The sequence below is a fragment of the Patagioenas fasciata genome, chromosome 7 (genome assembly GCF_037038585.1).
Source record: "Patagioenas fasciata isolate bPatFas1 chromosome 7, bPatFas1.hap1, whole genome shotgun sequence".
Classification (NCBI taxonomy): Eukaryota; Metazoa; Chordata; class Aves; order Columbiformes; family Columbidae; genus Patagioenas; species Patagioenas fasciata.
In genome coordinates this window covers 9,083,672-9,101,207 of record NC_092526.1, presented here as the reverse complement: position 1 = coordinate 9,101,207, position 17,536 = coordinate 9,083,672, and the positions used below count along the sequence as shown (strand labels likewise).

The 17,536-nt window shown below is 36.5% G+C and overlaps 1 protein-coding gene across 1 annotated transcript in view; it reads right to left on the bottom strand.

Annotated features, from left to right (window-relative positions):
- The window catches only part of DPP10 (dipeptidyl peptidase like 10), a 268,675-nt gene that overhangs the window by 121,636 nt on the left and 129,503 nt on the right, over positions 1-17,536 (bottom strand). Inside the window, exon 5 of the mRNA XM_065841078.2 lies at positions 11,185-11,259. Within this exon, the coding sequence (XP_065697150.1) occupies positions 11,185-11,259 (75 nt within the window). The remainder of the gene's footprint in view (positions 1-11,184; positions 11,260-17,536) is intronic.

The window sequence follows — 17,536 nt, the reverse complement described above, 5'->3', positions numbered from 1 at the left end:
AAGTTTCCTTTCTCAGCTTGATAGTCTGTCCTTTTGGGGAGGACTGGTCTTTATGTCTCTCAAGGTGCTCCAAAGCAAACTTCAAATGTGTATATATTAGCTTGTTTGACAGCAATTAGAACTACTACAAGCTGACAGTGCATGAGGGTCAAGTGAATCGCACCCAAAATACTAAAGAAATAATAATAATAATGATGATAGTGAGCTGCCAAAAGTCTCTGTGACAGTCCCTAAAGAGGGGGAACACCACGGGAAGCAAGATGAGTGATGTTCACAAAGGTGCAACCAACCTACAGACCTAAAGGCTGACTTAGAGCACAGGGGAGCCTCTGAAAACACTGATACATCTGTCCTGTACAAGAGCCTGCTGAAAATCCTAGCGGCACATGGCATCATACATCGTCCACCTGGCTGTTGCTGTCACACTATGGAGATGGTTTTATCACATCTGTGTGATAGGTAGACAAGAGCTGATCCAAAAGTCCATTTTAAAGCCAATGGAAAAAGTTGCACTGACTGTAATGGCACTTTCATCAAGCTCAGAAGCGATAAGTACTTTAGGAACCTGCTAGATAAAGTTGCTACTACTTAAATGTAAAGGTAATGATATTGTCTGCACAGTGAAAGTGAAAGATAGTGGAAGAAAATTAAATTCTTATGTGTTTGCACTGGTTCTCTGAAATGTGACATGCAGCTTTGGAGCTCCTGCAGCACAAAACATCATCCAGCTTCATGGTCATTTTCATATGGGCATTTGGGAAGAGAAAATATTCTCTATGGGACAGCTTTGAGACACGTTTGCTCATGTTCTGGACCATTTGCCATTGCTACAGGTTGTCCTTACCACAGATACTGACACATGAACTTGTATTTGCAGTGATTCATTTTTTCCTCCAAAGGTGCACCCTCCACTCACGCAATCTGAGTGAATGCACAATACAAAGTCTCTCCTTCAAGACTAAAAACATTTACCGGGTAAGAACATTACGGTTACACTTTTATTTTTCACATTGCGTTCTTCTGACCAGGTAATTGCAAGTCGGAATTAAAAAGCACTTTCAAGTCCTACATGCCATTGTGATCTTTTTCTCGTCACTATTTTTTTTTTCCAATTTGTCTATTTTAAGCTAAATTTAATTATTATTCAATGTGTGCTGCTGATAGAAACAGAATTAAGCAGAATAACTGCAAGACCAGATTACTTTTCCCCCTCTTACACTTTAAAATAATTGCTTTCCAGATTTGGCCAGCCTATTTGACTATTTAATAATAAGAAGTAACTGTGAAGCTTCAGTCAGAGCTTAGGTTTTTCCTTCATCTGATTTTCCTCATTTTGCATAGCACAAACATTTCAGAACTTCTTCCAACAAACTGTGACTGCTGTAGTGAGAACTGTACCCATTCATGTATACGGAGAGGCAGAGAATGAGATTTCTCATTTACACAGACGTATAGAAACATTTGGTGATTAAGAATCCAAGTGAACATAAAAGAAAAAGATGGACAGCTGGGTAGGCATTTGTTTTCTTTCTTGAGAACTATTGAAAATTTTTTTTTAGTTTCTTTTTTTTAATCTCAGGAATCTTCATCCCAAGGTCAAATACTGCTGCCGTGATAATACTGACCCACAGACTAAGTCAGGTTGAAAGGATCTTAGAAAGTGCTTAGCCCAACATCCTGCACAGAGCAGGATCAACAGTGATTCCAGCCCAGGTGGCCCAGGGTTGGGTCCATCTGCATCCTCAAAGTGCAAAGCCTCTGTGGGACAAGTGGGATTATGCTTGAGTGCATTTAACAAATGAAATACAATATGAATATAATGTTTGGGAGTTTTGATTCCAAGATAGTGTCGCTGACAGACTTCTGTCCAAAGACGTATGGGAACACTTAGAAAACCAGAGAAGTATTAACTGTTTTGTTTTCTAAATGCTTCCACTTTGTCCATATTGTTGCTTACATTTTAGGTTAATTTCAAATAAATATTTCAGTCTATATTTGTTTAAATATATGCACATATTTATATATGTATATGTAAATACATACTTATATACATTTAAAATGTGAAAAACAGCAGGGCTCCTCTACACAGAGATTTGGTTTAGCTTTTTTAAAGCTATTTTTAAAACCCCTAGGATGTTTGTTATTAATGTGGCTTCAACCACATGCTAGGACATCAATCAATATGCTTCAGCATTCTATTTCATATATCAAATGTATCTGAAAATATTTTCATAGCAAGTGTTGTTGCATTAGAAAAAAAAAAACAAGAAACCCACTAAGTGATCTCTAGTTTGTAAATCTAATCATAACACTGAAACCAAAGAAAGATATTAATTCCTTTTAATCTAAAATTCATGACCACTAACAACATATACTAGTTTGTCTGCAAGACTAAAATTCTGAATGTGTGATCAATGACTATTTTAAGATTAAGTGACCATTTGGGATTACATTCATCAATACTAATGTATCTTATTTAAAAGTTTAATGAGAAAGCTATAATGCATATCACATTTCTCAGTAAGATACATTATTATTGAATTTCAGATAGAGGGTATTATGAAAAAATGAAATAAAAAAATCCATTGTTTAAAATGGATTTTGTAAGTGTATTGAACACGTGAACTGGACTGTAGGCATTTGTTAAGAGGGCTATTCTTTAAGTAATTCAATCTCGTTTATGTTCCATTCATATAGAAAGAGTACGTCTAAGTTAGATCTGAAATGAGTCACTATCGAACATGCTGATATCTACAGCATAAAAAACATATATGGCATTTTCAGCAAAATGTTTTAACATAATGGGTCAGTCGGATGCATGAAGTGATTTTGTGCCTCTCATTTATTCACTGTATTTGAAGATGTGAGCCAGCTCTTGTACTTGAGAAATCAATAAGTGTAGCAGTTGAACTAACAATGATTCATGCTCAGGGTAAAACCTGTCAAAACTGAGAGATGTGTAAAATATTCTTTTAGTCCATATTCTTTTGGTAGCAAGGAAGAGAATTATTATTTCTTGGGAGCACAGAACAAAGAACTTTTAAAAGCAGATGGGCGTATCAGTTGACTCCAGTTGCTTACAGTGAACTCTGGCAGATCTCAATCCAAATTAAAGTTCTGTTCAGCTTTTCCAGTCTCCAGCCACTAATACAGTCTCCAATTAGGACTCCTTGCCCTGTTATTTATTCAGGTTGTCCTTGGTGGTTTTATACTAAAATAAAAAAAATACAACACAAAAAACAACCATACCAACCACAATACTATAAAACCGATTTTTCTATTCAGCATTGCTGAGCAAGACTTATTCTCACAGATATTTGATAAAAATGTCACTAGCACCTCATCTTCTAAAAAGATACATTACAATATAACCGTAAAAATAGCTTTCAATTGTACACTATTTCTGGTATCATTAGTACACACAACAGATTACAGTAAGGGATAAACGGAATTTAAAAATCCCACCTTTTAAACACAGTGTTTTTTTGTCTATGAGCTGTGATGGACACCCTGCACTTAAAATGGGCATTTCTGGGACATTTTTGCATATTATCAAAACAGAGAGAGAAGCAGGGAGCATGTGATCAGGCTGGCAGCTTCACAGCAGAAGCTACAGCTTATACTGTGTAAAATAATTTGTTCACAGATTAAGGGAACTGCTGACTTCAATAGTGTAATGTTGCCTATTTATTTAGCACACAGGGATTCCAGTCCCTGTGGATTATTCTGTGGTGTAGGAATACAACCACCTGAAAAAATCACAGTTTGTTAAGATTGAGTTTCTAAACTGCTGCATCTTGGAAACTCAGCTGGAAGCTACTGAAGTATTCCCAAGATAACAGTATTCATACTTAACAAGAATGACAATATTATTGAAAATAAATACTTTTTAAAAATCTCAATAAACGTATTGTTTGAAAAGCTAAATGCCTGAGAATCCATTTTTACTGAACAACAGCAAAGTACAATGTTCTTTTTTTCAATACTGTCTTGAGTAAGAAGTTGAAAAAGGCAACTTCTGATTTTTCAACTCTGGCAATCCTGAATGGGGAAAAAATGGCCATCATCTGCCTAAATCAGAATTATTTTATTTATTTTGTTTACTTATAAAACTTGAGGCTGAACAGCAATCCTGTAAGTGTAACAGGAACAGAGAGACCCAGTAAGTTATTTGAAAAGCAGCAACCCCTTGTCTTGTGTGGTTTCCTATGAAAAAATAGAGGAAAATCAATGTTTTTAAACTGTTACACAATGCTGAGCCTGTATGTATGAATCAATATGTCAGCTGATGAAATCATGCACTTTCCAGAAGAAATTAAAAAAAAAACCTTCTGAAAAATAGGTAAGTGGTTCAATATAGACCATGTATGTGACATGTTCGCTTTTATTTTAGATTAAAACAAAAAAATGTGGAAGCATCCAAATTGTACCCTGGCTTCCATGGCTTTTTAGCTCCGAATTTCTCTTAAAGTAAGAAATAGTGACAATTCAGCCCCTGTTCTGCAGGTGCTCATATCAATGCTCCAGCTGAGAGCAGCCCCATCATCCCATCACAAATATGCCAAGAATGTAAATATGATAATGCATATATAAAGAAAAATAATGCAAAAGATGTGCAGACAGTCCAGGTATAACTCTGCTATTCCTAATCAGTAATAAGCTACTGAACTGTGTGATGAACTGAATTCAAGCATTAATACTTACAGGACTGCAATTCAGCATGGACAAAATGAGCCGTTTATCAGACAAATACTAAACAAACATAAATGCTGATGATTCCCCGCATAAAACACTCTTTTACTCCCATGTTCTATTTACAAGAACTGGTGGTTATTATATTTTGCCACATAATTTAGATGAAACCCTGGACAGAAGTGGGACACTATGTACTTGCGTGAATACTCACTCCTACGGGGTAATTCATGGAAACAGTGTCACCAAATTCATTGTGAAAGATTTTACTACAAAGCACATCATCTCCTTAGGCAACGACCTTGTCTTTTTATACCTTTAAAATGCCTTGCAGATCTATGGAGCTATATAAAATAAAGACAAATATATGTAATAGATGAGTAGTACGCCAAGATCACTTATAGCCTAGCTATTATGTTAACAAATTTTAATATAGCCACCTATAGCTTGAACTCAAAGTAAAACAACAGCCTTTAAAAGGGGAAAACTTGAGCAGACCACTTCCATAAATATCAGGCCTTCTAAACATCCAATCTTGTTATATCTAAGAGAGAAATAAAATATATCACAAAAATATTTGCAAGAAATAACTTCAAATTTTGGGTGTGGATCTCACTTAAAATTTCATTCTTATTTTTTTCTCACTGCCCTAAAGCTGATAAAAACTGATCTTTTGAGTTCTTGACAAGTGATAAAGTTGAATGGGAAAGTCATGTCTGCATCAGACTTTTATTTATGATCTCCTGAGTTCAGGAGTTTGCACGTGCATTATTTGCTTCTGGACTCATCTCAAAATGAACTACTGAAAGATGGAAGACCACCCTGAGGACCTAAGGAAATTCACTGCAAAAACAGTTTTATCTAAAGAAGAATGCATTTCTGGAATAAAAACTTGATACGGTGAATTTTAGACCAGACAGTTACTTCACAAACAGTGCTACATAAAATGTTGTTTTCCAGATCACTGCTGATTTAAGTCCTCTGTTATTCTTTTGCATGTAATAACCTTTTTTAGAAAATATTGTTTCCATGTGCTATAAGACAGATCTCATTTCATCTTTTTTATGTATGTTTCCAACCATTAGCTGGTGCTCCAGATAATACTCTTCAAAGTCAGACCTTCATAAGCACTATATAAACTATTTTGTAGAAAACACCTGCACAGTTTAACACCAAACAGTGGCTTGATTGAAAATAAGACAATGCGAAGTGATTTCTTCATCCTCTAATTTTTGCAGAAAAATTTCGATAATTCATTTCACTGACCAAGAAGATTATTGACAATTCAACATTTATTTTCCACCTAATTGGCAGAAAGATAATCTCCAAATGCAGAATAGATAATCATAATTTAAGACCTCATTGAATCTTTCCACTCAGGGATTCTTCTAATCTGCAGACAAAATCCTGAAGGTCTTTTCAGTGCACTCGAGCAAGCCAGAACCAGAGACAATCTCTAAAACCTTGATGAGCATGTCACTTGTTGCTGTGTGCCCTTAATTCACTGTAGACTGCGGTCAGAACTCCCTATCATTATCCTCTGGAAAATAGATTTTATAGCAGCAAAGTGATGAACAGGCATCAGCACCCAGCAGATAAGCAACTTCTTTCTCTTGGGGTGTCTTTGATTCAGGCACTGTGTTGGACTCTCATCTTTACTTCAAAAACCACTGTTGAAATATTATTCATTCCTCCTGAATGAGGGATGGTTAGAACTAGAACTGTTTTTCTCTCACCTTTCTGAAGAGGATTGGATAATTCTTCCTCCTGATCTTACCGTAAGAATTATTAAAATCTATTTTCACAGTGCTTTAAACTAAATACATTGTTTTATTAGAATTCTCTAGCTAAAAAAGATTACAGTTGAAGTCTTAATTCACAAAAACATTTCCTTTTTTTAAGGAGTGTATAAATGCTTATGCTCCTAAACTAGAGATGAAATTTAATCTGTTTTTAAGCACATTTCTGAACCAAGGGCTAGAAAAAACTCACACATAATACTTCTTGCATTGAAAGAAGAAAATGATGCATTAATAAAGAGAATAATGTAGGAAAAATTCCTGAAGGCTGGTATTCAAAAACGATTTGAAAGTAAGGAGAAGGAAAGGGAAATTTGCAGGAACAAGCAAACAAACAAACAAACAAAAAAAAACCAACCAAAACTCAACCAAATCACAAGGAAGGGATTATTATATCAAGTGAAGAAAAAAGGAGATTTGCTAGGAAAAAGAGGAACTGATTTCATTTACTTCTTCTGTTGCCCATCTATGGCATACTATATTCTAGCAAGAGCACAGGGAGAACACGCCTATGATGTCTGAGCAAAAAATCCACTGATATCCAGAATAAAGCTTATTTTCATTTCACGTGGTCTCCAGGGATCACTTGCGAGGTGTAACGTTCTGCTGAGGGACACAGAAGCTTCTCAATGGTAAAAGAATTTCTTAGGACCTCAGTGCTCACTGCACGGAAAATTGCAAATATCCTGCCCCATTCTTCACCATTACTGCAAGAACAGTGTGTCCGATTTCCATTTTCTAATCAAAACTATAAATCAGGTTTCGGTCGTTGTGAATAACACCACCAGCAGAGTGAGAAAAATTTTAAATGTCATTTTAACACAGTCCTTATTAAAAGCAAGATTGAAATAACCTTTCCTCTGGAAATTTCAACTGGCCTAGATGCTCTGCCTCTGGGAGCATCACATTCTTTACTCATACCTTGACAGCCTTCAAAGGAGAATCAAAATCAAAAAGATACAGGACTGCGAAAGCGTCCCCTCTCCGCACACAATACGCACAATGGTTTCCCTGCTGCTGTGTTCACATTGTCCCAGAAGAACTGGGATGGCAGGACATCCAGCAAGAACCTCTGTGTTCATCCCTCAAATTAGTTCCTACTTACTGATCTGCTGCCTTGCAAAACGAGACTTTTTCAGCGATGACGACCAAATTATGGTGAGTGACAGAAAGTCTGAACTACACACAGTCGATCCGTGCAAGTTTTTTGGCGAAGTCAAAAAACTTGGAGAACTGATAAAAGCATTTCAGAAGTGTGGAGAACTATGAAGCACTGCAGCAAAGAACACACAGAAACTGCCTCTGAAATTGCCACAGCCTTCTGTTAAAAAAGAAAACGCCAGACAGCCACGGTGCTTATGCCAGTAATCCTGGTTTATATTCTGTGACCTGCTAGGATATAGATGGAGGGAACCTGATGTCCAGAAATCAATTTATAACACTTTGAATTCCTTAGCAAAGGAATTTTCTTCCATATGAAGTTTAGCGAGCTACACCAAAACAGCTGCTGTGCCACTTGAAATGGTTTTGTTCCTTCCATTAAGCATGATTTAAATGATTCATTCAATTATTACTTTTGTATTCAAAGATGGCTTATTTTCATGCAGATTTATATCCTGTTATGCATAAAGGACATTCTTAATTATGCTGAAACAACTGCAAATTTAATTAAAGTTTGCCATTCCGTGCATAAAATAAAGAAAATGCTGACAATAGTAAAATAAATATTCAACTATTTAATTTAACTCAACATTTATTTTTAATCCAAACATCAAAATAACCTTGTTTCTAATTACAATTTCATGACAAAATGTCTTGAAGAAACATTTGTCTCTATTTTTCTCCAATCTATTCAGCTGAAACACACTGGCTTATTTCTAAAACTGTTGATTAATAAATCTGTTCCAGCTGTATTACTGTATGTTACAAAGAACACAGATTAATGTATGTAAACTACCATTATAATTTTAAAAACCCAAAGCCTTGACAGTCCAAAAAAGCAGAAATCCCATCAAATACTTTACAGTGCAATTATATGCCTAAATCTTAACAAAGAAGGAAAATCAAGGGGCAAACATAGGTGTAAAGTCCAGGTGGCAATTTACAGCACATGGTGAAAGCAACTAAATGATTACAAGAGGTTATTTGCAGGTCCCTGTACTGGGTATTATTAAAGACTCAAGCATGTGTTATAACACATGACAATAAGCAAATCCTCAGTTTTGCAAAAAGTTATAGCCAAATGAGATATGAGCATAGAATGTGGCCTGGTTCTACCGAAACTAATTTGAAAAACTCCCATTAACTCATGCCATTTAATGTTAATTTTAATTTTATAGGCAACACATCTTATAATTTATAGTTAACAGCTGGGGGAAGGAGTAAGGTAGACAGGTGGATTTCATCTCATCCAGACCCAGTAAGTCTGGCTCTGACTGAGGGGGAAAAAAAAAAAGAGAAATCCCAAGAAGAATGAACACTAACTTCATTCTTCATGTTACGAGGAACATTAGTTAGGCAGAAATAAAGAGGGTTTCCAAAGCATCCCACACCTTTTCCCCAACAGAGTTTGAGAAAATAGCACTGCCTCACCAGCCTAACAAAAACTCCAAGCAGCAGAAAATTTGGAGGGGAAAAAGGCTTTTTACCACATACTCACTTTTTTTTATTTGCAACTTCTGAAAGAATCGGTTTATACTCCTTTTGGTGATTTTCCCTTCCATCCCAAGGAACAGATTTTTCCCAGAAGGTAAAAGACTTCAATGGCATTATCATTATTTACTTTAACAGAGGACCTGGCTGCAATATCCAGTAATCGACCAACTTCAGCATCGCCACCGCTATTTCCAGAGGACGCAACAATCACAGGATGTTTCTGGTCTGAAAGCCACGAGTCCAGCTGGAGCACTCGAGAGTAACCATCACAAACCTCATCCAAAGCCATCCAGGACCACATCACAAACTGCTTGCCGAACACTGTTCATTTCTCATTTTAATTAACTTCTTGTCAACATACTTGAGCAAAGGAAACAGCTAAATGCAAAACGTAAGTGTTTCAAACCTCACCCCTCTATGTAACTACCAGCAACTGGCCTGTAAAAGGAAAGTTGCTTTTTGCACCAAAACCAAGAACAAAATATGGAAAGAGGGTTCTCCTGCAGAGGAATATATTCAGCATGCACTGAGAACAATTTGCATCTCAATAGACCATCTTTACTGTGGGGCAGGGAGACATCCCAGATGTTACTATATCTAGATGGAGTAAAGTGTGATGGATATTTTCATGCTTTCCTCTATATCAGCTATATATGCAACCACTAAGAAAATCTGAAAGAAACTAAGCCAAAATGAAAATTTCAATACATCAAATGAGGAAGTTGAGTCAGTATAAGGGATTATTGAAGTCTTTCAGACAAAAAGAAACAATCAAGAAGGGAAAGGGCAAGGAGCAAACATTTTTCAGACAGGAATCAAATTGGAACTTTCTTCAACAAAACCAGTGAACTGAACAACAGCAGCTCTTTCCTGGCTTAGTGATATATGTATGTCATAACAAGAGCTTGATCCAGAATCCACCAGAACCAGCAGAAGAAAATCCTACTTGGATCTAGTCCTAAGTAAACAAATAATTTTGCATCAATACCTTTAGAATATTTCAGATCAACTTTCAGCACATTTTCCAGTGTGCAAATATAATTACTAAAGCTGCAGGTATACAGATCAATACAGCAACCAGGAGGCTAGAATGGTTTGCCTAGTGTCCTGGAAATGAATATTTTATTGTTCTAAGAATTTCAATCCACTACACACAGCTTTTGTATTATCAGTTACCAACACAAAACAATAAGTAAACTTCTATACTCAGTAAAATGTGATAAAAAACAGTAATCATTTTGCACTCCTGAACATTGACTTCTGGTATTAAGGTCACAGCTATTAAAAGGTATTTGTAAATTTTACTGGTCCAAAATAAAAATTAAAAAAACCCCACAAAACAGCCAACTCAGAGTTGCTTAAATAAACACTGAGTCCAACAATCTGGAACTATTCTGTAATGAAAGGCAGTTCACGTTTTAATAGCACTTTTTGATACAAACACCAATATGCACAGAGAAAATTCATAAAACCATTTTCATTTTTTTTGTGTGTTCAAAGATCTATTTTAGAAAACTCTCTATGGTTTTATTGACTGAAACTCTTTTTGACAACATAATAGCCCATAAAATCTCCAAAAACAATGAGAAACAAAGAACACATAGTCCAAAAGACTTTCAGGCTATCAGGTTTCAGACTACTGAAGCCAGCGATAAAACTTCCATGACATGAATCAGCCCAGATTTTTTTTTAGTATAGCCCATAAATGCCATGTACAGCTGTTTAAGCTAGAAGGAATACCAAAAGATAGGCTTTTACGTTATCAGAAGAAATAGAACAGTTTAAGGGTTATCAAACCTGCATTACAAAAACCAGCACGACACTTCAGAGAAGCCACGGCAACTCACGTCAACTGAGAACATGCAAGATTTCTGTACACACTTAAATACACACTTCATCATTGCATCAGACGGTTTTGAGAATTAGTCAAGTACATGGCTCGTATTATATGATGCGGAATCACAGACGAATTATACAAATCAGCACTGGTTTCAGAGTTTTAATGTAGAGGCTCTTTGATTACGAACAATTGGCTTACCTGCTTAACATCATATGCAAGAAGAACAAACCTTAGGTCTGGTGAAACGGAGTACCTTGATGCTTTGAATGTTACCTAAAACAAAGTAACAATAAAAGTCAGTTTGCAACAAGAAGAATTTGTTTGTTTGTTTGTTTTTTGTTTGTTTTGTGGTTTGTTTTTTTTAATTCCAAATTTTCTTACAATTAATGTAAGAAATTCCCATTCTGGTTTAGAACATATATGTAATTTTCAGAAAAAGAAGGATACAACCAATTCTTAGTCTAATTTGCTGGTATCAGTACAATGGCAACATATGAATCTGGCTTTAACACCAATTAAGAAGCTGATGAGTTTTTTATCGTGATTGCAAGCACTAAACTGAAGAATAACACCTATAACAAATTTATTTACAGAGGATGAAGGAAGATACTTTGGTTGGTGTGTGATTATAAGAAAAGATTCATCACTGGATTAAGCTTAAAGATAACATACAAGAAAAAGAACAGGTGCACACTATGTCTCTATTACTTTTCCTTTAACTCCACATACATAAAGATTTTGCAAGGCAACTTGCATTAAAGAAAAACTCTTTCTTGTAAGAAAGAAAGTGCTTAGTGGTGAGCAAAGTGAAACATAAGGTAGCATTACAAAACTAATATTGCTTTACATCTACCCAAGACTACATGACACCCAACTGAATACAGGGCTGTAATTTAATCAAGAGGTAATGCTGATGTCAGAAAGAATTTAATGTATCTAATGTATGAGGAAGATAAGAATGTGCTTTAAAGAGCACTGAAGGAAATAATTTTACATTAATTTCAAGACATCTATTTGCAGAATGAAAGGAAAAGGGATAAGAAGTGAAAAAAGCAGATAAGATTAGAAAAAGCAGGATAAAAAAAAAAAAAAATCAGAACCACAAAGTTAAAAGATAAAATAAGCAAATAGCTATGCAGAATAAGACCTACCCACTATTCAAATGAAGGTTTTTCCTTATTTTACTTCTTAAGCATCCTTTCTGTTTAGCCTAATCCCACTGTTAAACTAATGAGTTCAACAGGGGTTTATGGTACACAAACCAGAAGTCACAAACTAATACATTCAGAGAAACTAAGGACTTATTCCAGGGGGAAGTAAACAAAAAAAGCTACAAAACAACAACAAACAAAAAACCCACCAAAAAAACCCCTTTGGTTCCTAGGTAACATAATCACAATCAAGCTCTCCAAAGAAACTGAAGGAACAAAACCAGTTTTGAAGCTAAATTCTCTGTTAGTTTGATGCAAGAGCATGACAGTATCAAATGTTAGAAGAGAAATCCACAGTCTTGAGGGGAGAACAAAAATATAACCAAACCTAAAAGCATCCTTCAGTATTTCCAGAGCATTCAGAATAGTTCCTGTTGTGCTCAAACCGGCTGCTATGAGTTAACTAACTTTAGGCAAAGACAATGTTAATCTATGAGTAACATTCCCTTTTCTTGGCACATCACTGAAAACATATTTAGATGCAAAATTTTGCTGCTTTCTAGCAGTTTATTAATTATTGCCCCACTACCTCAGTCTTCAGCAATATATAACCCAAGCAGCTTTCCAAATTTATTCTCAGGGAGCGTGGTGTTCATCATTTCATGCTTTGAGTAAGAATCTTCAGTCACTGATTATGCCACCACAAGAGTAAGGATGCACTTAATGCAAACACCTGAGTAGCTCACCTGCAAACTATTGGCAATTCCAGGCAACACCAGCAAGAGCTGCTGACATATTCTATATCCAAGTATAGAGTCATGTGGATCTGGGATTTAAAATCATTTGAATCCTGCTGAAGATGACTTTGTTCATTCAGCTTGCACTCAAATGCAAAATTTTGTTTGCCTCCAGAGATGGCTCACACACATGATTTACAAGCAATGCCAACAAGCTATAATCTCTTGATTGCAGGTAATGGTTTTGGCAAAACACTTTTCTTTTTGTTGGTATGATGGCATTATTCTTGTTTAAAGGAGCATAAAGCTGTTTCAAACTTTTTAATGTTTCACTTAAGAAACAAGAAAATAAAAATTAGACCAACAGAAATCATGTGTTCATTGGCAAAGCTGGTAGCAATGCTGATTTCTTTAAATTCTCATAAAGAGATGATTAGCCTATATTTTAAAGTTGGATTTACAATCACGCTTTTAAGCAAATATAAGTTTAATTCTAATAGCATCTCAGAGAGATTAAGTGACTGAAAGTCACTTAAAGAGAGTAGAATTTCCTTAGAGTTCTGTTTTGGTCTGTTTTTTTATTTTGGTAAAGACAAGCACAGTTTTGGCAATAAATTCAGAAAGCATCTACTTGTATGCATAGAAGCAGCCCTTCTAGATTAACAACAGAAAAAAAAAAACAAATCACCTTCTTCCTCCTGCCAAACATGGCAACTAAACTCACAATCTGTGAGTTCACTAAAACAAAAGACATATTTCAGGTTTTTCCCCATGAACATGTCAAAGGTATTTGATCAACCTAGAGATACCTGACTCCAGAACTGAGGAATTTGAGATCAGCTGGTGATGGGCTTAAAAGAAAGTTGCAGTCTCTGCTGTAGGAGGTGAGATTGTGCCCCTCAAGCCTTTCGGAGATTGTCTATTGGGACATTCACTACAGGGATTAGATATATTTATTCATTAAAAATAAGATTGTGATGTCTCTGACCCCAAGGGTTTGCTCTATCCTCAGGAGAACACATTTTTGAATTTTAAAGAAAGTGTTGGAAAAATATCATATTTGAAACACTGGGAATTAAAAACCTCAGCTGTTTTGTTATGAAAAATCTGGAGGATGCTTGTTCCACTATCATGTCTGTGTATCTGCAGCTTCTCAAGCTTCTTGCTTTGCCAGGAGCTGTTGAGCCTTCTTCCAGGTAGGCAGACCTAAACGCTGCCCCTCAGGACTATGGTTTAGGTGTGCTTGATCTCTAAGAAATGCAGCTCTGGACAAATAAGCTCGGAAACAGAGAGAAATAGAGCTGGCTGATGAGGCATGGCTCCTGGATGCACAAGCAGGCCTAGTTTCCCTCTGCATCAGCTGGTGAGGAGACCGGGGTAATTCAACACAGCACTGCAGTGTGTGGTCCATATACAGCCCTGTCCCCTTTCCAAACCACAACAGAGGAAAGGCAGAGGAGAAGGAAAAAGGGAAGGCAAGTTCCTTATATTCCTAGTATTTGTCAGCTCTACCCAGCCTCATCAAGACTTAAATCCCCACAAAAACCATTAGCTATGTGCAACTAGAAAACACTTTGACTAGATAAGTTGCTGCATTTCACAGTGTTGTATGATTCAGAGCCAAAAAAAAAAAAAAGCTTTTTAAACAGCTGTACACTGTCTTCTCTTCTTCATTCACAAATCTGTCATCCACTTCTCCTATATTGCTGAATTTCACATCATTTCACTTTTTCAGACATGAAAGAATGATCCTATATCTGATCTTGGATTCCTCACCCAACAAAACCCCCACTGACTGTATAAATAGGTCTAACCGTACTCAACATTGCATTTCTAGGCTTCTTTGAAGTGCCTCACGTGATAAGAGTTTTAATTCCTCTCCTGACAGTGATGCATGATGTGATGGTCCCACAGACAAGCAATGACTGCTCGTTTCACTGTCACCATAGATTGCAGGGGTAAAAGCCAACTGGAGGCAAAGGGACACAGTGCATTTAAATAGCCTTTTGCCCTTCAGCTTTCCAGCTTTTTTCTCTCATCCACACTCAAAACATGTCTTGCTACACTTAGTTTTGCATGGAAAGAAAAGCAGATTAGAACAGCTTGAGACAATAAGAGTGAAAACAAAAGAAAAAGCAACTCTGCAACTAATAAATATAAGGGACAAGTCCCCTCCTACACACACAGCTGGCTTTTCTTCCACCTTTCCATATGCGTGATTAAAATGGAAAACAATATATATTCTAAAGTTTAATTTCCAATGTCAATATTTTTCTTGCATGATTTTTTTCCATTTTGCATTTTATGTGTGTTTTGCTGTTAACAGAAATGCCTGTTATGATTGCGTTCAAGAGATGTTTTAGGTTGGGTTTAGCTTCTGCATCCTCATCAAGGGCTTCTCAGTATCGACTCCCTTCTATTTCTTCTGTTTTCTCCATGTCTGGTTCTGAGTTACTGATGTAATGGCTACTCCCTTCATCTTTGCTCTGCTCTATCACCTACTATAAAATATTGTTTTTACTATTTTTGTGGATTTTAATGACTATAACATTTAAATCAGTGCCTTATTCATACACACTCAAAAATTCACTGTAGAGCAAACAGATGGAAGTTACCTATACCATAGCCTAGCCCAGACCTATAAGAACGTATCCTTAATATCTGTCAAATACTTTATAGCACTCTTTTTCCATAGTTTCAATTGGATAGTTTTAAGTGAAATATTACGTCACAGTTAAAACCTATTAGGTGAAATTTTCAATTTTGTTCAGTTTACTTACTTCCTGCTGTTGTTTTTTTTTTTTTCTTTAGTTTAACCCCTGCTTCTCTTTCAATTTCTTGTACTTCTGCTTTACTCAGAAACTTACATCTTCCACACTCCTTTTATCCTTTTCCAATGATTGTTTAGTGCTCATTTACACACATTTAGGCTTTAAAAATATTTGTTATTCATCCAGGACAAAATATTTCAAGACTTCTAGAATGTTACTTTAAGCCTAGTGGCAACACTACTACTTAGGAAATTATACATCTCTCTATATCACATACCTACACCTGTATCAGAATTTTAATTTTACAGTGTAACTGAACATCAATGTACGGGAGCTCATCAGCACTCACAGGTATTCAGCTCATCTTATCAGACAGGCATTGACCAAATGGAAATGCATAAGTGGAATCAGATAGGACAGAATGACATGAGCTGCAAAATGAGAGCATTTGGCATGTAGCAGTTTCCTCGCTGTGACTGAGAGAAGAAGATGGACCACAGGGAGTTTAGAGAGCATCGGAGGCTGGAGCCATGCAGAAAAGCAAGACTTGTATCAGAAGAAACTGGGGACATCCGAGAAGAGGGTCAGGTTGTAATTAGGAAAATGCATCATAATTACGATGCTGAAAAACTTCCAGGGTTATGGTTCTTAATGCACTATTTATTGTGTCACCTGAGCACTTAATCTAGAACAAAAAATGCTGCAATGCTGTGTGCTGTAACTGTTCGAACTCAGGTTTTTCCATCCAGTGTAAAAGATGAATGTGACTTCAAACATGACCTGGGCTGAACCTTATGGATGGGGGGCCCTCCTGGACCGGTGGTTCTCAAAAACACAAACCAAATTCCCCAAACTCACCTGAAACTCCTCCTATAGTCCCAAGATACTTTCACACACATGAGGAGATGATTGTAGGACATTAAAAAGAATGAACAGAATGGTGAGGCTCACAGCAGCCTTGCACCACTGCCTCCCTAGTAGAAAATAATCTCTAACGAGTAAATCACAGAATTTTCTCCCTCCCATTCCCCATTTTTGATATAGGTAATTCTTAACTATTTTCTATATCAAGGAATGATCTGATCAAGACTGTTAGTAATATTTAGGGAGATCCCACATAGAGCTACCCTAACGTGACAGATTGGAGTACTGTCCCCTGCATTTTCTATGTTGAAACTTCCTTCCCTTGGATGAAAACCAATGGCCATCACCAAACCACAATGAGAGCAAACCCCTCCATCTGTCAGGCTTTCCCATCTCTATGCACAGCAGTGCACTGCAACAATAAACCCTGACTCATAAAAGCCCCTCCACTGAGAAGGTTTTGCTGAGGGGGTTGTTTAACATTTAGAGGAGCATGGGAGAGCAGAGATAATGTTACAATGTTCATAACGACCTATTTGCAACATGTGTGGTTCATTAAAATGTCCAATGTTGCAACAATTACTAATATTTATGTGGTTATACAATGTTGTTTAATGTATTTACCATTATTCACCCTTTCATTAATCTCTTATGCAAAGCTCTTAAAGTATAAGCATGTAAACTACTCTTGTAATTAAATCTAAATTAATCAACAAAGGAACTATAATTGCATTAAGTTGCTGCAAAGAGTTTCCCATCAAAAGAGGGAGGGGGTGGGTAGGGAACAGAAAACAATAGAAATGTCAAAGAGAACTATCAACAAGAGGGGCTGTTTATGAACAATGTTTTGTAAAACACCACAACACAGTCCCTGCCAAAAGCTCTGCTCAGACTAAAACTCTCATCCTCTGTTTTGGCTGCAAGGCCTCCCTGGGGCTTCCCCAGCTGTGCTACCACAGCCTGATCATGATTCATGAGCCAAGACCACTCCTGCTCTGCTCACCCTTCCAACGTCATCCCCATGTTA